The sequence below is a fragment of the Sapajus apella genome, unplaced genomic scaffold, assembly GCF_009761245.1.
Source record: "Sapajus apella isolate SASKATOON/1434 unplaced genomic scaffold, GSC_monkey_1.0 scaffold35, whole genome shotgun sequence".
In the NCBI taxonomy this organism is placed as follows: domain Eukaryota; kingdom Metazoa; phylum Chordata; class Mammalia; order Primates; family Cebidae; genus Sapajus; species Sapajus apella.
Window position 1 is genome coordinate 17,263,009 of NW_022436975.1, and position 21,219 is coordinate 17,284,227.

General features: G+C 42.0%; 1 protein-coding gene across 9 annotated transcripts in view; it reads left to right on the forward strand.

Moving 5' to 3' along the window:
- Positions 1-21,219, forward strand: part of ADHFE1 (alcohol dehydrogenase iron containing 1) — a 36,444-nt gene that overhangs the window by 9,646 nt on the left and 5,579 nt on the right. For 2 of the 9 annotated variants that reach the window (XM_032296229.1, XM_032296231.1), the window contains 11 exons: positions 1,165-1,211; positions 2,701-2,754; positions 2,929-3,083; positions 3,528-3,724; positions 5,568-5,645; positions 7,187-7,292; positions 9,947-10,099; positions 12,058-12,156; positions 14,957-15,035; positions 15,210-15,306; positions 18,454-18,611. In XM_032296229.1, coding sequence (XP_032152120.1) covers positions 1,165-1,211; positions 2,701-2,754; positions 2,929-3,083; positions 3,528-3,724; positions 5,568-5,645; positions 7,187-7,292; positions 9,947-10,099; positions 12,058-12,156; positions 14,957-15,035; positions 15,210-15,306; positions 18,454-18,611 — 1,223 coding nt within the window. Of the gene's footprint in view, positions 1-1,132; positions 1,212-2,700; positions 2,755-2,779; positions 2,861-2,928; positions 3,084-3,527; positions 3,725-5,567; positions 5,646-7,186; positions 7,293-9,946; positions 10,100-12,057; positions 12,157-14,956; positions 15,036-15,209; positions 15,307-18,453; positions 18,612-21,219 lie in introns of those variants that run through there. The other 7 variants (XM_032296233.1, XM_032296234.1, XM_032296230.1 and 4 more) reach the window with 6 other exon arrangements.

Sequence of the window (21,219 nt, forward strand, 5' to 3'; positions counted from 1 at the left end):
CCAAGATCTTGCCACTGCACTCCAGCCAGGTAACAGAGTAAGATTCCATCTCAAAAAAGAAAAGAAAAGAAAAGAAAGAGAGAGAAAGAAAGAAGAAAGAAAGAAAGAAAGAAAGAAAGAAAGAAAGAGGGAAGAAAGAGAGAGAAAGAAAGAAAGAGAGAAAATAAAAGGGTAGTGAAAATTGTTCTGTAGACTTTATCTTATGACTGACCAATATTGATATAAATAAGTAAATAAAAACAAGGATAAAAATCTTTAATTAGGTCCCTCTTGTTCCAATATGACAGAAAATCACTTTTGCCATAATTAAAACCTAATCCTTTGCAAGGAAATATCACTTTATAAAAATGTTTATTAAGCCAGGAGCAGTGGCTCATGTCTGTAATTGTAGCACTTTGGGAGGCCGAGGCAGACAGATCACAAGGTCAGGATTTTGAGACCAGCCTAGCCAGCATGGTGAAACCCTGTCTCTAATAAAAATACAAAAATTAGCTGGGCATGGTGGTGCATGTCTGTAGTCCCAGCTACTTGGGAATCTGCAGCAAAAGAATCACTTGAACCCGGGAGGCGGAAATTGCAGTGAGCCGAGATGACGCCACTGCACTCCAGCCTGGGTGACAGAGTGAAACTCTGTCTCAAAAAAAAAAAAAAAAAAGTTTATTAAATTTCAACAAGATAAATAAGTTGTTTACATGCACAAGCTTGAAAAATGTAAATATCTTACTATGATAAGTTATCCCTATGAATTAAAAAAAAAAAAACAACAATTTAAACATATTATCACAGTTGCTATAAGAAGTGTAACCAAGACTCTAATTCATGAACTTACTAATAGTTACTCTCTAATAGTAACCCAACTCTAGACTATAGGGGATTTTGTTTTCTAGAGGATTGTTACACACGATATTTCCAAATATATATTTTAATTATAATAGAGGAAATATTTTATTATTTTCACAAACATAGCCTCGTTTGCATTACATTCTATCTTAAAATGCAGGCGTTGATTTTAATTTGATGTGCAACAGTGAAATCTGAAAAATATATATTTTCAGTAAGATTTCAGAGGAAATACGTACGTTCATTGCTGGATTTTACTATCAAATAACAATATTTATGCTTTATTTTTAAGACCCACTTTGATGCTAACTTTTACATTTCTAGCCCCTGGACTTTCACCTTCTGGGAAAACAACAGATTATGCCTTTGAGGTATATTCAATCAATCCATTATTTCTTGTGTGAATTACCAGAAAAAATAAAACTGTAATATTTTACTAATGAATTATTTCATTTTAAATCTGTTATTATTTCATGTTCCATAATCTCTATTTGATCAGGCCATATATAGCAAAGTACCTGGTTAGTATAAGGGAATAGAAACCTTCTGAGATGATAGCTAATGTCTAGAGTGCTGCCTTTTATGGTCACTAAAACAGGATAAACTCCCAATTCCACAATTTATCTAATTTATATACGTTATATGTTTAATCTTTAGTTTTGTAATTATAAAAATCCCAAGAGAGGTCAAAGTAACAATTCTGGTGCATTTTTACCACACTGTAATTATTTATAATTATTTAAATTCCTGTCTCCCCCTAGTCCAGGATTTTTTTTTTTTTTTTTTTTTTTTTTTTTTTGAGACAGGGTCTCACTCTGTCATCCCAGCTGGAGTGCAGTGGTGTGATCTCAGCTCACTGCAACCTCCACCTCCCGGGTTCAAGCAATTCTCCTGCCTCAGCCTCCTGAGTAGCTGGGATTGCATGTGCGCACCTCCACGCCTGGCTAGTTTTGGTATTTTTTAGTAGAGACGTTTTCGCCATGTTGGCCAGGCTGGTCTCAAACTCCTGATCTCAGATGATCCACCCACCTGGGCCTCCCAAAGTGCTGGGATTACAGGTGTGAGCCATAGCACCTGGCTTCAGGAATTATTAATTAAAATGTCACCAGGGACCTGACAGTTAACCAACAGATGAACAGGCTGGGTGATGCCATGCTGAGCTCACTGAAGGCACAGGCCCTATCTAGGGTGTGACTCCACTCAACCCCATAAGATCACTGCCATATGGGATGCATTCCCAGTGCGGCTGGATTATTCAAGGGAAAGTAAAATTCAAATGCTCCTATTAAATTTTTGTATCCGGATATTTAAGAGTTATTTGCCAATTAAAAAAAAAGAAATTTAAACATAACACAGATCAAACAAAACATATCTTCAGGCCAAAAGTGACCCATCATCCGTCAGTGTAAAAGCCTTTCTCTCACCTGTAAACTTTTTGAGGCCACGTGTCTCTTATCCATAGTTGAGTTACCAGAGCCTACACAGTGCCTAAAACATAGAAGACAGTAGCACTGACTGGGTGTCAGGTATGCAAGGATGGTGGGTAAACAAAAAGTAAGACATTTGAGGGTTATTTTAGGGGTAGAGATGGAGGAAGGCAGGCATTTGAAGCTAAGGGGACAATTGAGAGTTGATGATTGTTTGGGAAAAGACAAGTCATTCAAATGTGACAGGAGCTAAGGTTTGCTTGAAGAAGCACACTTCTTTAAGTGAGGACAGATGGGAGATGACCTAGAAGACCACGCTAAGGAGTATATAGTTTATGCTGTAGGCAACAAGGAATCACTTCAGGTGTTTAGAAGTGGATGGGCCAACTCTCAAATACTCCCTACACCTAAATCTTTTCATTTTTTTTTTCAGATGGCTGTTTCAAATATTAGATACGGACCAGGAGTTACAAAGGAAGTGGGCATGGCAAGTATTTGAAATGTCTACAGTCTCCTACTATAAATGTTACATATCTCATGAGACACATGCTAATTGACAACAATCACGTCTTCTATTTTTAAAGTTGTACCATGTGAGTTTGCCAGAAGAGTCTATTACAGTTCTAGTGCAATCAAGCCTAACTTAGAGGTTTTTCTATAGGACCTAAAAAACATGGGTGCTAAAAATGTGTGCTTGATGACAGACAAGAACCTCGCCCAGCTCCCTCCTGTGCAAGTAGCTATGGATTCCCTAGTGAAGAATGGCATCCCCTTTACGGTTTATGATAATGTGAGAGTGGAACCAACGGATGCAAGGTATTCTTGTATTGTTGTTATTGTTTCTTTAAGCAGAAGCTAACTGTTGATTAAAACTTGCCCCCAGCCAAGCCCAGTGGCTCATGCCTGTAATCCCAGCACTTTGGGAGGCCGAGGCAAGCAAATTGCTTGAGGTCAGGAGTTCAAGATCAGCCTGCCCAATATGGTGAAACCCTGTATCTACTAAAAATACAAAAATTAGCCAGGCATGGTGGCAGGCACCTGTAATCTCAGCTACTCAGGAAGCTGAGGTGGGAGAATCGCTTGAACCCAGGAGGTGGAGATTGCAGTGAGTCGAGATCGTGCCACTGCATTGCAGCCTGGGTGACAGAGCAAGGTTTCATCTCAAAAAAAAAAAAAAAAATTTACCCAAAGCCTTAGTTAGTGGCATGGCAATTTATTTCTGAAAAGTATGACAGTGATTTTTATTTTCCCTTCTCCAAGCTTCATGGAAGCTATTGAATTTGCCCAAAAGGGAGCTTTTGATGCCTATGTTGCTGTCGGTGGCGGCTCTACCATGGACACCTGTAAGGCTGCTAATCTGTACACATCCAGCCCTCACTCTGATTTCCTAGATTATGTCAGTGCCCCCATTGGCAAGGGAAAGCCTGTGTCTGTGCCTCTTAAGCCTCTGATTGCAGGTAAAGACTGTTTATTTCTTTGTTTGCTTTATTTTGCAATTAGCAAAAGGTATTAAGAAAGATACGAGCCAGTCCTTTTAGCATATACATTTCTAAAGCTTTGTTCATTTCAAATCAATGCTTTGTTTGGAGACCAATCATTCATTTTAAAATTCTGATCTTTGTTATTGTATAGACAGAGACAATTTGGGTCAGTGGAAGGAAAGTTTGCAGATTTAAGCTATGGGGTCACCATGTGGAAGAGGGGGAAGATCATCACTGACATATGATGAGATCCCTCTGTCAGCAGGTTTGTCCTCTAAACTGCCCTCTGTTTTGTCCCATTTTGCCAGCCACTGTAGAGTTTAAGAAGAACATTAGCTGTTATTTTTCTGGTGTTGACTCAACCCTTTCTTCTACATAATGGTCCTTCAGCTGACCTCAGGCTTTGTCTCTTCCCTGGGACATGTGGCCAGCATGGCCCATCACTCTGGGTGACATCTGCTCTGTGGCTACCCAGGGCACAGACATACAGATCCAAATCAGAAGAGCTCATTTGTTCCACAGGGAACTTTGAGATTTTCTGGTCTTTTCTTCTCTGCCATTTTTATGGCTGCTAGCATATTACTATTTAAAGTTTTATAGCTAACATGCACAAACTGGTAACTGGGACATATCCTCAGTTTAAAGTTTGCCCTTTCTTCTCTCCTCTCCCGCCCTATTGTGAACAGGCCTTGTGATGGGATGTGAGTAAGTCAATGGCAGATGAACTGCTGTGCTGTGAATGAGGGATCAGCAGGGAGCAGCATAATTGGTGTCTGGCAAATGGAACCCTCTGGTGAAACTGTGTCAGCATCACACAGAGGGGTGATTAGTAAAGTTTAGAAACTTGACAGAACCACAAAACCACGGAGCCCAGCAAAGGCAGAGCGTCACTGTGCTTGCTGCCAAGAAGGAATAAAGATGTCTTTTAGAGACAGCAAATATGAGTTTTGTTACTAGAGGTGCCGGGCAGCCTGCATTGACCCAGCTGCAGCTGCTTAAGCTCTGGCCCCCAAGGAGCTTGAGGTTCCCAGAGCTCACTGCTATTAATACAGCACAGTCATCACACATGTGCATGATTAGCATGCATACATGTTAATGAAGACACGGAAATCATACATCTATGTTAACACAGATACAGAGTTCACATTCATATTAAATACACATGTACATTAATACAGACACCATACATATTTGATGCGCATAAATTATGCAGAAGCAGGCAATATGCATATTAAACATGACCATGCTAATGCAGACACAGACATGCATATTAAACACACATGCATGCTAAACATCCCGGTATGTTAATGCAGACATGGACATAATACATGCATGTTAACACAGATACAGAGGTTGCACATACATGTTAAATATACATACATATTAATACAGACATAGACATTACATATATTAATCATACATAAGCATTCATGCAGCAGTCATGATACACGTCAAACATGCAAGTGCATTAATGCAGGCACAGACATCAATGTACATGCTAAACATGCATGCATGCTAGTATAGATACAGATCTCATGCATGCCTGTTAATGCAGATACAGACTTCATACACATTGGACACACATGCATGATAATACAGACACTGACATCCTACATGTTAAATTTACATATATGTTAATGCAGACACAGACATCATACATGCTAGGCTTCCATACATGCTAATTCATATACATCATGCAAATAAGAGGGTCAGCAAAGTTTCCTTGTCTAATTTTGTTCCTCATTCCTAAGGCTGAATTAGGTATCTCCACTAACCTTTATTTAGATGCTTTATTAAAATTAATATTATTTTGTTCAAGTGCCAACTACCGCAGGAACCGGGAGTGAAACCACTGGGGTTGCCATTTTTGACTATGAACACTTGAAAGTAAAAACTGGTAAGAACTTTGCCCATAATTTTGAATTATTTCTCTTACCTTTCAGCTCCATACTCTTCTTTAAATCCTAATATTTTTAAAAAATCGAGCAGTTATGATACAGTTAGAATAAGCCCCAATATTCTATAGCAGAGTAAGGTGATGATAGTTAGCAACAATGTATTGTATATTCAAAGTAGCTAGAAGAGAGGACTTAAAATGTTCCCAACACATGGTAATGGTAAGTACTCAGAGTGATGGATACCCCAATACCCTGACTTGATCATAAAACATTCTATGTATGTAACCAATACTCACATGTACCCTATAAATATGTTAAATAGTTTGTATCGAGTTTAAAAAGAAAGGAAAAAAATCAACGAGTCAAGAAAAGGGTGTGCACATATACACATTTTCTTTCCTTTTCCAAGTACACATAAAAATATGAAACAATGTAATAAACTTCTTTTTGAGAATTATCCCTGAAAGCATATTGAAATGCCATGAATCTTAATTGGCTATTCTCTGCCCAAGTTGTGACTATATAACAATCATAAATGGGTGTTTCCTTTTTCTGACATATTTTTTACATTTAAATCAATTTTATTGAGATATGATTTTTGTATAATAAAATGCACACATTTTAAGAATCTAGTTTGATTAACCTTGACAAACATATATGCTCATATAACCACCGCCCTAATCAAGATACAAAGCATACCCATCACTCCAGAAAGTTCCCTCATACTCCGTCCCAGCCAATCCCTCCAGTCCTTTTCCCAGGTAACCTCTGTTCTGCTTTCTGTCTTCTTAGTCATTTTTATTGTGTCTTCTTCTCTGTCGCAGGCTCTTGGCTCTTGTGATAGATAGTCTCTCTTTTTGAGTCTGGCTCAATATCCTGCTTTCAGATCTTTGTAGCAGAATAAATTGACATTTAACTGCAAGCTTTTGGTAACTTTTCTTTTTAAAAATAAATTGCACTATCCTTTGGTATTTCTTAAGTCGATAATAATGATAGCCAACACTTACATTCTACCTTACAGTTTCTAAAGACTTTTACCTAATATTCTCTCATTTGATCCCTACAGCTCAGTGAGAGCTGGAGGACCTGTGCTATTATAGTCTAATCTTATGGATGACTCAGAGAGGCTAAGTGACTTGCCCAAAGACACAAAGTAAGTTGCAGAGTAAGGACCAGTGGTGTGCTAGTAAAACAGCTCTCTGGAATTTAATAATACACCAGTAAGCCCTGACTTGTAGTGTTGGCCCATGTCTGTGGTGTAACTGCTCCCACCATGGCCAATGACGTCGCTCATCTAGGAGCTGGAAAGAGATGCATACACATGGCTCTTGGAAAACAGTAGGAGCCAGCTCCAGCACACCACTGAAAACCTCAGGTTTCTGACTCCAAATCTCTTTCCACTGCTCCTTGCTGCCTCACTATGTGAAAATGAACCTTTTCTCATATTTTTATTTTTTAGGGTGATTTATTACCCTAAGCCATTTGCCTTCTTAAAATGATGCCCATGGCTTTAGCCTCTACTGAAAATCCTATGTTTTAGGCATTGCTTCGAGAGCCATCAAACCCACACTGGGACTAATTGATCCTCTGCACACCCTCCACATGCCTGCCCGAGTGGTCGCTAACAGTGGCTTTGATGTGCTTTGGTAAGTGCTGGTGCCACCTGGAGGGGCTTTTTTAGTCCTGGGTCTATGGATATTTTGTTGCTCAAAGCACATGCTAAACATTCATCAATTAGCACCCCACAACACCCCTAGCTTTGACTGTCATTATCGCCTGTCCTAAATGAAAACATTCAAGCTTTAGAGGTTGGTGACTAGGTGACATCTGGTGTGGGCCACAAACCTGCTCTTCAGGATGGACCTCCCCAGCCATAGCCATGGCCACAAGGATGCCACCAAAGGGGCAGTTGGAGCTGGTGTGCCACATCTCAGGGACACACCAGCTACCTTTATGGCCTTAGTAACTAGGCATTGCCCAAGGCTGCATGTCATGGAAGAGGGCAGGGAACAGAACTAACACCTCCAGAGCACCCCAGACTTTGCACGTTGTGTCAGCACCTCACATACATCACCACTTCACCACAGACAGCTCTGTGTGATACAGGACCTTTGTTTTATTGAACAAGAAAACTGGGTTTGAGATGTTTAGTGACTTTCCATAGTCTTACTGTATATTCCCTCAGCTTCAGCTGCATTGTGCCAATGGCCTCCTAATCAGTATTTCTATCACAGACCTTGCTCCTGAGCTCCAGGCCTCACAGAGTTCCCACAGGTGCTTCACATTTAGCCTGTGCCAAATGACCCTCATTCATCTATGTGCACATGCACATTTTCTCACATTTTAACATCTCTGAAATCAGGACATATCTTAAAATCTGTGGCATCGCAGTATGTTTTCAACATCAGTGGCACATATTTTAAAAACAGTGCAGGCTGGGCACAGTGGCTCACACCTGTATTCCAAACACTTTGGGAGGCCAAGGTAGGAGGATCACTTGAGGCCAGGAGTTTGAGACCAGTCTGATACCTCATCTCTACAGAAAAATTGTACAAATTAGCTGAGCATGGTGGCACACGCCTATGGTCCTAGCTGCTTGGGAGCTGAGGTAGGTGGGAGGATCACTTGAGCCCAGGAGGTCATGGCTGCAATGAGCTGTGATCACACCACTGCACTTGAGCCTGGGGCATGGGTGACAGAGTGAGATCCTATCTCAAAAATGCAAAACAAAACAAAATGATTTATCTTATAATGCATGACAAATTTGATAAAATCTATTAATTCTCTTAATCCTCCCACATCCTGCAGCTCTCCTCCTGAGTCCTCCAACTCAGCAAGTAGCAGAACTCAGTATGAACTTCTCCCTTCTCTCATGCCCAAGCCAGCATGCAGACTGTAGGGAGAGAAGGTACCATCTTGAAGACTCGGATGTCTGCTCAGCAGTTATGCTTCTTGTCATAAAGCATTAAGCTGACTTCTAGGCTTTACACATAGTTTCTGTGAGCTCAGCTCAGTGAATCCACCCCTGAGAAACAAATCCATGCTTGAATTTGGAATCTAGATGCAGTCTAGATGTGCTGCAAGGCAGAGGTCAGACTCTGACTGCAGTGGCTTCACCAGTCACCCCAACTTCCCCATGTGGGCACCTCATTCTTGCATTATTCACACTCTTCCCTGCTTAAAACCACAAAGCCTTCATGTCCATCTACAAACTAACTTCCAAAAAAGTGTTCTAATGCTTTGGCCAAAAAACGTTATCTGCTTCTCATATGTAGAAGAGAGTAATTCCTCCATTCTAGGGAAAATGAAAACTATAATTCATACAAAACATGGGATCATCTCCCTTCATAGTCACATGGAGAGTGTCCCAGAAACACCACAGAGGCTCCCATGTGGAATTATACTGAAAACCATAATTCATGCAAAATGTAGTTCATGTTATACAGGGTCCCCAGTGCATCACTGGTATAGACAGTGATGCCTGTTCTCTTCTGCAGCTGATGAGGTAGAACCCATGGCAGCCCAGCAGGTGGAGGCAGCTATGAAGCTTAGTTCTTGAAATAGCCAAATCTAAGTTTAGGGTATAGAAGAACAAAATCTGCTTTTTTTTTTTAGGCCAAGAATTAATAATAATAGTGAATACTAAAGTGTACAATGTGCAAGGCACCATTCTAAATACTCTACATGAGTCAAGTCATCAAATTTTCACAGCCACATCATGAAGCAGTACTATTATTTATCCCTGTCTTAAAGTCACAAGAAGGGTATAGGACCTCACACCAGGTCCACAGCAGGAATGTCTAGTTCCAGGATTGACATCTGGGCAGCTGACCCCAAAGTCTTTGTTCTCACCCATTACACTGTAATTTTCATAGGAGTCTGGTGTAGTTATGACCCACCTTTGGTAATATGGTATTTGACCAAAACAAGGTATAAAATGGTAAATATCTTCCACAAGGAAGTCATTTTTTAGATTCAGTGCTTTTTTTGTGGCTCAAATATATAACTCAACACCATAAAAATGTATTGACACTGGAAAAGGTCCATATGTAATCTTATACATACTGCTTAAAAATACTGTAATGCTGTTAATGTAAACTCGACTCTATTAATTTATATTATAAGCAATGGCTGTTATAGGCAAGAAGTGGGCTGGTGGAATGTGCTGTGATCATCAGTGTTGGATAACATATCCGCTGTGGGGTGAGTGCCAAACAGCTCCAAGGCAGTTTGTGATCCAAATGGAGAGAAGGAGGGAGACCACACTTTCCATCTGTGTATTTTCAATATTTCTTGTTAGCCATGCTCTGGAATCATACACTGCCCTGCCCTACCACCTGCGGAGCCCCTGTCCTTCCAATCCCATCACGCGGCCGGCGTACCAGGGCAGCAACCCAATCAGCGACATTTGGGCGGTCCACGCGCTGCGGATCGTGGCTAAGTATCTGAAGAGGTATGTCACCCCAAAGGGGATAGAAATAGAACAGGAGGCCCACATTCTACCAGCACATGAAACATGACGTGCCTGAGCCTGAAATATCCTGAGCAGGCCTGTTCACAAGAAAATCGGTCAGTGGATGTGCAGAAGCCCCAGACACCAGCAGCCTCTGGAGGGACCCAAGGGACAGCCAGGTGAAAACTGCCTTAAAAGGCAAAGGCTCCCAGGGGACAAAATAGGAGCCAAGCTAGGAGAAGGGGCGGTGTCCTTGGAGATTTGGCTCCCCAGGGCAGAAATGAGAACCACACTGGCAGATGTTGGCTATGCCCATCCAGGCCCTGTCCAAAGACACACGGAGTCCATCCATTGAGTTAACTCACATGAACTAAAGTTAAGAAATAAATATAGGCCAGGCACAATGACTCACACCAGTAATCCCAGCACTTTGGGAGGCCAAGGCAGGAGGATGACTTGAGGCCAGGAGTTTGAGGTCGCAGTTAGCTAGGAATGCACCACTGCACTCCAGTCTGGGTGACAGAGAAAGACCCTGTCTCAATTAAAAAAAGAGAAGAAGAGAAGGGGAGGGGAGGGGAGGGGAGGGGACTGTCGCAGAAGATATAAAAGGCAGAAAATGTAAAAACATTTCTAAGAGGTCGTGAAAGATTTATGAATATAAGTATATACCTACATGCATAGCCATAGGCTACAGGGGAGCAAATAGCAATCAGCTCTCAAGAGAGCAAAGATATACTTAGGATGAAAGCTGATACCTAAAATATTAGTACACACTCAAAGACAGACTCACTTTTACATTTATACATAATGGACAGAATGGCCGCAGGTACCCTAGGCCTAGACATGAGCACAGTGCTTTCTCTGGCCTTGAGCTAGAGGCTCCACTGACAAAGAAGCCTTGGAATTGCATTTTGTAGCAGAGCAACACGAAGGAACCCAGTACTATTTCAGGTTTGTGGGAGATGCCCAGGACAGCACAGCAGCACTTGACTACGAACAAGCAGACACAGATCATGGGGAGCCAGTTCGTTTGACAGGGACAGAAGCTTGGCAGAGGTGCAGTGGTGGGAGATAAGGAGAGATGGACAGAGGAAAGTCTGAAAGCCCCATCATCTGCTACTTCATCTTGTCATTGGAGGAATAAAGAACTAACATGGGGTTTCAGAAAGGAGGCAGGAACACCCAGCCATTCGACGTGAAAGGACCATTTCAAATGAAAGGAGAAAAAAAGGCTGTGCATTTTTATTTCGCAACATGAACTTTACACAAGGCAAAATTGCAAAGAAGCCCACGTGAAAAGTAGGTTCCCTGACAGTCTTCAGGCTTCCTCCCTGGAGCAAGGTTTTAGCAGCGAGTGCAGGAAGGCTGTGCACAATCAGAAAGGGGCCTTTGAGAATTTGCTTTTACAGAGTGGCACTGGGGACACCCAGAGCAAGCCAAGGCTCATTCTACAATAACATCCACTTCCACAATAATGTTAGCATAGCGGTGCAGCAGCCACAGATACCAAGAGGCCCCGGTGGGTCCAATGGGAGGCAGTGTCTCAGAGAGAAAGCTCTGGCTGATAGGTAGCCCCGGGCGCCTGAGAATGTTTACATCCCTTCACAGGGCTGTCAACAGCACTGACAAATGAAGAAGAAGAATGAGTCTCAGGGCACCTTCCTGAAGTGGCCCTCGCCATCCAGGGACCAGCGCATTGCCTCCCCCGGCGCTTTTACATCACATGAGCAGCTGACAGCCTATTTATTATGCCTTTGCTGAAACAGTTGATCAGAAAATATGTTTCCCTTCAGTTTTCATTTAGAAGACAAGGCATCGTTTGAATAACTTGCCTAATTTTTCTTCTTACCAAGTAGCATTTCTTTCCCCCCCGCCATATCTTTCGCTAAGGCAGCTCCTTATTCTGTAAGAAACACCAATGTTGATATGTTATTGTTAGGTATTTATATCATTTGCAGGGCTGTCAGAAATCCTGATGATCTTGAAGCAAGGTCCCATATGCACTTGGCAAGTGCTTTTGCTGGCATCGGCTTTGGAAATGCTGGTGTTCATCTGTGGTGAGCAAATCTGAGATTTCATTTCTTTACTCAGCTATTGCTTTAAAAAAAATTTAATGTTTGCAATTCAGGACAGGTGGTAAAATTTAAATATGCTATAGAAGTAAGAAATTTAATTTTATGTTTCTAAGTGTATTTTTTTCTTTTTTCCACCACCAGCTAAAGTATAAACCTAAATGTATTCTTTAATTGAATGTGGTTCCTGAATGTATTCTTTTATGTTCCTAAATGAATTCTTTTTTTTCTTTTTTTTTACCACCAGCTAAAGTACAAACCTAAATGTATTCTTAGATTGAATGTGGTTTATTGGGTTATGGATTTAATAACTTATTTTTAAGGTATAATTCACCCATTTAAAATGTACAGAACAGTTTTTAATATATTCACAAAGTTATACAACCATCACCACAGTTAATTTTAGAACATCTTATCACCCCAGAAAGAATTCCCATACCTCTTAGCTGTGTCACACACCAATTGTCCTTCCCCAATACTTAGCTACTATCAATTTACTTTCTTTTCTTTTCTTTTTTTGAGACATAGTCTCACTGTGTTGTCCAGGCTGGAGTACAATGGCACAATCTTGGCCCACTGCAACCTCCACCTCCCAGGTTAAAGCAATTCGCCTGTCTCGGCCTCCCAGTTAGCCAGGATTACAGATGTGCACCACCATGGCCAGCTAATTTTTTTTATATTTTTTAAGTAGAGATGGGGTTTCACTATGTTAGCCAGGCTGATCTCGAACTCCTGACCTCAGGTGATCCACCCACCTCTGCCACCCAAAGTGCTGGGATTACAGGTGTGAGCCACCATGCCCGGCCTACTTTCTATCTCTGTAGACTTCCCCATTCTAGACATTTCATGTATGTGGAATCATAGAATATGTGGTCCTTTGTGTCTAGCTTGTTTCTCACAGCACAATGTTTCTAAGGTTCAGCCACGTGTCAGTACTTCATTTTTTTAATTATTGCCACATAATATTCCATTGTGTGGATATACCACATTTTATATATCTATTCACAAGTTGATGGGCATTTGGGTTGTTACATTTTTGGGCTGTAATGAATAATGTTGCCAGTAGATTCAGCACAAACTTCTCTATGGACATAGGTTTTCCTTTCTCTTGTCATATATGTAGGAGCGGAATTGCTAGGTCATATGGTAATTCTATGTTTAAATTTTGAGACACTGGCAGACTGTTTTCCACGGCATCTGCGCCGTTTTACATTCCCACCAGCAGTGGGTGAAAGTTCTGATTTCTCCACATACTCACCATGTGTTATAGATTTTTTAAACTTAAATGTAGGATTTTTCTCCCAACCTCTCACCAAAAAAAGGGATCAGAATGCTTGTCAGTAGTCCAGAATTAATCTCTTTGATTGAAACTTTATTGACATGTTGCTTTTAAATTTGAAAACCAGTGAACTTTGAAAATTATGAACAGGCCTTTGCTAGGGCGAGTGCAAAGAATGCTCAGCCTCTGGTGATCTGCCACTGATGGGAACAAAAATTGGCAACTTCCCAAAAAGCAAGTGAACAAAATGTACCCAGAGCCTGAAAAATATTTATGCCGCTTGTCCCACCAATTCACTTCTAGGAAATCTAGCCTACAGAAATACCCATGGCTGAGCGCAGTGCTCACGCCTGTAGTCCCAACGCTTTGGGAGGCTGAGTTGGGCAGATCCCTTGAGTTGGGCCCAGGAATTCAAGACCAACCTGGACAACATGGCGAAATCCCATCTCTACCGACAAAAAATAGAAAAATTAGCCAGGTGTGGTGGTGTGTGCCTGCAGTCCCAGCTACTCAAACACCTGTAGTCCCAGCCACCCTGAGGCAGGAGGATCACTTAAACCAGGGAGGTTGAGGCGGCAGTGAGCCAGGATTGCACCACTCCAGCCTGAGTGACAGCACAAGACCCTGTCTCAAAAAAACCCAAATAAACAACAACGCAACAAAAAAACTGTAATATTTTTCTATTTGTTTATCCGTAGTTCAAGAGGATATAAATAATTTTTCACTGAGCGTGCTGGCTGGATCCTTCCTCACTTGAGCCCAGGAAGTTGAGGCTACATTGAGCTATGATCACACCATTGCACTTTAGCCTGGGTGACAGAGTGAGACACATCTTCTCTAAAAAAAAAAAAAGGAATTTTTCAGTAAAAACAAAAAGCATGAATGCCTTTTCTTGAATATCAACTAAATCTAAACACATCCTTAAGGTGGAATTCGGGCAAAAGAAATCAGTCAAACCAGAATCGATTAACATAGCCTCTCAGGCTAGAATAGTCATTTCTGATTGGACTCCGTGAGTATGTAACATTTGAAGGGATCTGTCAGTTACTGGAGGGACAGATCACTGGTGGGTCAAGCTTGTACATCATCAAATACAGCACACCTTGACTCACAGAATTCCCCCGACATCATCTGAGCACACACTGCCATGGAGATGCCAGGGAAAAACAGAAAACACATGCCCAGAGCTTATTACAGAAACCTCAAAGTGAATTCCCGAGTCTTTGAGATCATAATATTAACTAATGGGTTTAGGGAGCTACTTCTGAATCAATACGTTTTAATGTCATACAATTCTACGAGCACTTGAATTTGACCATTTGGAGCACCTGAATGTGTCCTAGAACGCATAGTAAATCCTTACATCCAAGAAAGCCAAACATACCACTTTTGGAGATAGTAATACCGTCTAGAGACTGTGACAGGCACCCCCATAGAGTATCTTTCTATTGTTGACTTGAATTTCAATAACTGTATATCAATGTAAGGATTTTCTTTCTTTTCTAGCCATGGAATGTCTTACCCAATTTCAGGTTTAGTGAAGACGTATAAAGCAAAGGATTACAATGTGGATCACCCACTGGTGGTAAAATCATAAGAATAAGTTCTTTAATTAAATATTATAATCCTCCCAGTTTCCATAAGTATATTTGCCAATTCTTGCCTGATCAGAGTATGGGGTAAAGTAATTTAATATCTAGATTATGCAGGGAAGAACAGCTTCGCCATCTGCCAGTCACCAAGTTTCGTTTCTCCCCAGCCCCATGGCCTTTCTGTGGTGCTCACATCCCCAGCGGTGTTCACTTTCACAGCTCAGATGTTTCCAGAAAGACACCTGGAGACGGCAGAAATACTGGGTATGAACCATTACTCAAAATTCTGTGACCAGCCAGGCACAGTGGTTCCCACCTGTAATCCCAGCATTTTGGGAGGCCGAGGTGGGTGGATCACTTCAACCCAGGAGTTCAAGACCAACCTGGGCAACATGGCAAAAACTCTTCTCTACAAAAAATTAGCAGGGCATGGTAGTACAAGCCTGTAGTCCCAGCTACTCGGGAGGCTGAGGTGGGAGAATCACCTGAGCCCAGGAGGTTGAGGCTGCAGTGAGCCATGATCATCCCACTGCACTCCAGCCTGGGAGACAGAGTGAGACTCTCTCTCAAATAAATAAATAAATAAACGAACAAACAATATTAATAATTAAATTTCAGGCTTGGCACAGTGGCTCATACCTGTAATCCTAACACTTTGGGAGGCTGAGGCTGAGGCAGGATAGCTTACGCCCAGAAGTTTGAGACTAGCCTGGGCAATGCAGTGAGACCCTGTTTCTTTAAAAATATTTTTTAAATAAAAATATATTGATTAAAAATGTCAGTGACTTGACCAAAGCCCTGTATAGCACTAAAATTCTGTCATTATTATGCTTCTGAGCATATTGAGTCTGTTACGTTTGTAGTAATACTGTTTCCTGTTTTCATCTCAAGGGAAAGTAGAATTATTTCTATATTTTTAATGTTATAAATGACTTTTGCTATGTGCAATAATAAAATGAATCTAAATCAGGAAGCAAGAGTAAATTCTCAATTTACAGAGAATCAAAACAACTAGAAATTTTTTTTCACCAAAGCCTGCAAAGCTTCTCATCAATTAGAAACTTTATAAAAATATCCTGAAAGAAGAGTCTGTTTGCCATACTGTAGAATAAAATAAATAATGTCAATGATGAGATATCCACAGTGCCTTCTGAATCTTACCAGAAATAAAATTATATTCAGGATAGCTTTCGTGGTAAGTAAAATGTTGGTGTTTTGCTAATACAAGAACTCTTTTAAGTAGACTTGAATATTTTATTAACTTGCAAAACATCTTATTCCGCCACTTGTGTTTAGTTAGGGCAGGAAGGGAAAGGCTAAAAAGAAAACTTCATTATGCTCTCCGAGCTCAGCCGTTGGAGAGATTATTTCCAGGGAGGTAGGAAGGACCGCAGACATCCTCCTGCAGAAGCTCCCGCTGAGTCCCAGGTGCTGTGCTGGGAATGTTAATGACATAAGCCCAGGGCCACTGAGAGGGGCCAGGGGCTCCATTTCCCAGAGGGTGTTGAGAGGAAGCAGTGCAACTCTTCCAAGGATCTATGTCCCTTTTCGCTTTCAGACTGGAGATGTTCAGCCATATGTTGGGACTCAGCTGCCTATGTAAATATGCAAAGTGTGTAAATAAGTGGAGAGCTCAAATCATAGGCCATATTTATGGTAAATGGGAAAATCTTAGAGAACTTAAAATTAACACTCCAGGCGACTGGCAACATTACTGACAAGGCAGTTTCTCTGTTAGACAAATTCCAGGCTGGAAGAACCCATAGATTCTTCCTTCTTGATTGGGAAGTTTTAATGTTATCTACACCTAGCTGCCCCACACTATGAAATATTTTTATTCTCCATGTCATCTTAGATTTTCTTAGCTTTAGACTGATGTATTCTTTTTCCTACTATGTCTTTTTTTTTTTTTTTTTTTCTGTAACACTTCATAGGAAAATGCAGAGGTTTCGATGGTGTGTTTTATGGCAGCATTCCCAGGAACATAAAAATTTCATAAACCTCGTATCATGTGTCACCACTCCACCTAATCCATATTTTAGCTGCCGCTTGTTAATACAGACTGGTCTTGTCAGGCAAGGTTTACCTTTCAGCCGGCTGCTCTCCCAGCCAGCCTTGTATCTGGTTCTATTCATACCTTTTCCTGGATTCCTAAGAGTTCTCACTGTCATGGAAGAGGAAGCTAAAAACGGATTTAATAATGTGCTTCAATATGGAGATGAAAGGAATCACGGTCGGTCTTCTTTTGAACAATACAAGAGAAAGTGGTCTTAGACCATGGCAGGGGGCATTTTGCATAGACTTCATATAACAACGCACTCTGTAGAGGGCTTTACTTCTAGGCAGTGAATGCGTTTGGCTAGAATACATCGGAATGCAAGGTGCTAAGGATTGTGAAATTAGTTCCCTTCCTCTGGGAACTTCCTCTGTCACCCTGCCTGAGGGAAGAACCCCCTGCATGGCTTCTCCAGATTCCCATTTCCATGATTATGTGCATTTTTTTATTTATATATATATATATGTATGTATATATTTCTTTTTAAATGGAGACAGGGTCTCACTGTATTGCCCAGGCTGGTCTTGAACTCCTGGACTCGAATGTCCTCCTGCCTCAGCCTCCCAAAGTGCTGGGATTACAGATGTGAGCCACCAGGCCCTGCCTCTTAATTACTAATCACGTAAAAATTCTGCCTTTATGAATCTTCTTCCCCATCATCAATACCATTATTATCTGCATATGAAATGCTCTTTGCTGAGAGCCTGCATGTTCTTGGTCCTGCCCAGCTGGTTTTATAATATTTATCTAGAGGAACCTACCCTGCCCTTTGGCAACAGAATCTAAAATTAAAATTTTTTTAGCTATAGAGGAGAAAAATGTTCTTCCCTGTTCACACATAATCCATTTTTGTCGTGCTTATGTTCTTCCTTTTTGGTGGTTAATTTTGGAGCTTCTGTACTTCTGTAAGCTTGTCTCACAGGGTGTTTGCAAAGGACCTGTCTTTTTCTAAGATGTTGCTGTGGGAAAAGACGTTGAACACATACACCTCTAGATGTCAGCAAATTCCAAGCCTTGAAATTACGTAAGCTGTGTGTTCTTCAAATATTCATTCCTCCATCACAGCACCAGCCAACTCTCTTGCCTCCTTCTGCACTTCTCTTCTTGTCTCTATTCCTCTCCTTCCCACCACACGAGGGGCCAGCATGTAGGACTTGGCAGTCCCTCTGAAATGCCAGAGCTAAGTGAGCTCCCCCAGCCAACTCGGGCCCTCCTGGGGAGCACACAATGGCCCTGTGCTGGGCGATAGGGAGACCCTGTGGGTGTGCCTGGTGTATTCACTGATCTTGTGACTGAACTCCACCCAGAGCCTGTTTCTTCCTCTCTCCCTATAGTCAGCGCTTTATGTCTTCTAGGAGCTGACACCCGCACTGCCAGGATCCAAGACGCAGGGCCGGTGTTGGCAGACACGCTCCGGAAATTCTTATTTGATCTGGATGTTGATGATGGCCTAGCAGCCGTTGGTTACTCCAAAGCTGATATCCCCGCACTCGTGAAAGGAACGCTGCCCCAGGTAAGAGACCAGCATGCTCCTCACTCCCTGCCAAGGAGCCCAGCGCCTCCAGAAAGACGTGCTCCATTGGTGGCGGGCTAGCGAGGATGGAAACCAGGGGTCCACGGTGGTTCTCGGGTCTCCTCCACAGCAGACAGCAGTTATTTCCCTTCCCGTTGGGACAAGGTCAGGCCCTCGCCTTTCTGTACATCCATAGAGCTGTAGCTGAGGTGAGGCTTTTATGAAAATTTTCATGAAGGGATGGATCCTTTATGAAAACTCAAGGCTAAAACAACCAAACTTATCTTGAGCTATGGCAGAATTCTCCTTTTCTCCATTTCTGTTCTTTGAAGGGCTTCTATAAAACTATGTGAAGCTGTCCCAAAAGGATAACCAATATTATTTTCCATTGTAAAAGAATTACAAATCTCTACTATTTTGTGAAGAATAGGCATGGCCTTTAAATTAACACAGTCACCAAGTTGCTTTGGATGAATGTGGGAGATTGTATACTTGATACATATCTGTGTCACTATGGGCCTGATTTCATTTCTTAAATGTTGCTGAAGACTGTAAACGGAGCTGCATCCCTAATTCGGTAGAATCATACTGAGTGTAAAGTTTGCTCTTCTGAGGTTCTCATGAAGAGCGCCGATCCCTCAGTGGACCTCTCTTGAGCTAGCATATCAGATCCTAATAGGCCAAGGTCCTGTTCATTGCAATTCACGATAAAGCAGAGAGCTCGGAGCATGAGCACTTGGTTGGCGGACCACACCATACTTGCCATGCCCAGAATGCTCCCTTAGTCCTCCTGGCCAATATGGGAAAGGCAGAGGTCACCTCAATGCTATGAGGGTATGAGGATAAGGCTCTTCGGCCCCATGCTAAGGCATTCGTGGATCTCTTCCTGACCATGGAACAGAGTTAGCAGCTGGAACGTCCACCCACACAGCAGCCTGCTTGCCACAAGAGGTGGTGCTTTTCCCTTACCCCACTTCAGGTAGGCAAGGGCCTCAAACTAGCTTCTTCCTCCCCACTTTGTTAGTGTTTAGAATGTTGACAACCTCACCGCTCACGTAAGACAGTATTTGTATAGATTGGGGTCATCGACTTATGTGTCCACAGGAGGCAGGTAGAGAATAGCAGTGAACAGTGTCATGTAAGGCATTAGAGAGTGGTGGGAACTTTGGTGAGCCAGAAAGTACATGACCCATCTATTTGGGTGAGCAGCTGTTCAGCTACAGCTTGTCATCACCAAGCAGGAATTCAAGTCCCAGTGTCAGTGGAACTTCCAACTCTTAAGAAAAATCAGCAATCTGGATGTTTGTGTTGAATTCCCTGGTTTCTAATGCACAAATGAAACCTAGTCCATGAGCCACCAGTTTCCCTGATTTAGATTCAGACTAAGTGAATTCAGTTGCATCTAGAAATAGAAATGAACAAGAAACAGAGGAGTCTCAAAGTATAGCAGAGACCTGGGCTAACCCACGAACTTTTAATTCTAACCCATAAGTCCAAGGGTCTAACTTGCCAAAAAAATAGGACTCTCTAAGGCCCTCACAGTTATTTTATCCAAACCTACAAGCCTGTAAGTTCTGTGAGGGCAGGAATCTGTCTGCTTTGTTCATCCTTTTTCCACTGCACCTAGCACAGGCTAGTAAACATGTTAAATGAACACATACCTGCATTCCTCTCCTCCTAAATCCTCTGTCTAGGTAAGCTTTAATGGCTGTCTGGGGATAACGTTTTGAAAAGTTTCCTTAGACTGACTAGGACTCAACCAAAGACTGGGGAGCCATGAAAGTTCATCTGGGGAAACCCTAGGTTGAGTGGTGATACTGATTTTTTCCAGGGGAGAATGACAAGTCTGGCGTGCAGTGCCATAATCATAGCCCACCACAGCCTTCACCTCCCAGGCTCAAATGATCCTCTGAACTCAGCCTCCTGAGTAGCCAGGACTATAGGTTTGTACCACCATACCCGGCTAATTTTTTAACTTTTTTGTAAGGTGAGGTCCCACTGTGCTACCCAGGCTGGTCTTGAACTCCTGAGCTTAAGTAATCCTCCTGCCTTTGCTTCCCAAAGTGCTAGGATTACAGACATGAGCCACAGTGCCTATCAATCACCGCAATTTTAATGTAGCCTCTGGCTTTATGGCATGGTCCCAGTGACACTGCCCAACCTGCAAGGGGCCCTCCAAAAGGTTCTGCTTATTTAGCCCAGGACGGTGTTCAGGAAAATGTGTTTGTCCACCTACAAGAATGGTATCCATGATTTTCAGATGAAACTGTCTGATATCCTTGGCCATTTGATAGCTGGTGGCAAGGCATCTTTCAGCCATCAGTACACACTGACAAGTGTTTACTTGTTCTAATTCTACCACGGTCAGACTGTCACTTTCTTTTTCTTTTCTTTTCTTTGTTTCTTTCTTTCTTTTTTTTTTTTTTTTTTTTTTTGAGACAAAGTTTTGCTCTTGTTGCCCAGGCTGGAGTGCAGTGCTGCAATCTTGGCTCACTACAACCTTTGCCTCCCAGCTTCAAGCAATTCTCCTGCCTCAGCCTCCCAAGTAGTGGCAATTACAGGCACACACCACTATGCCTAATTTTTGCATTTTTAGTAGAGGATGGGG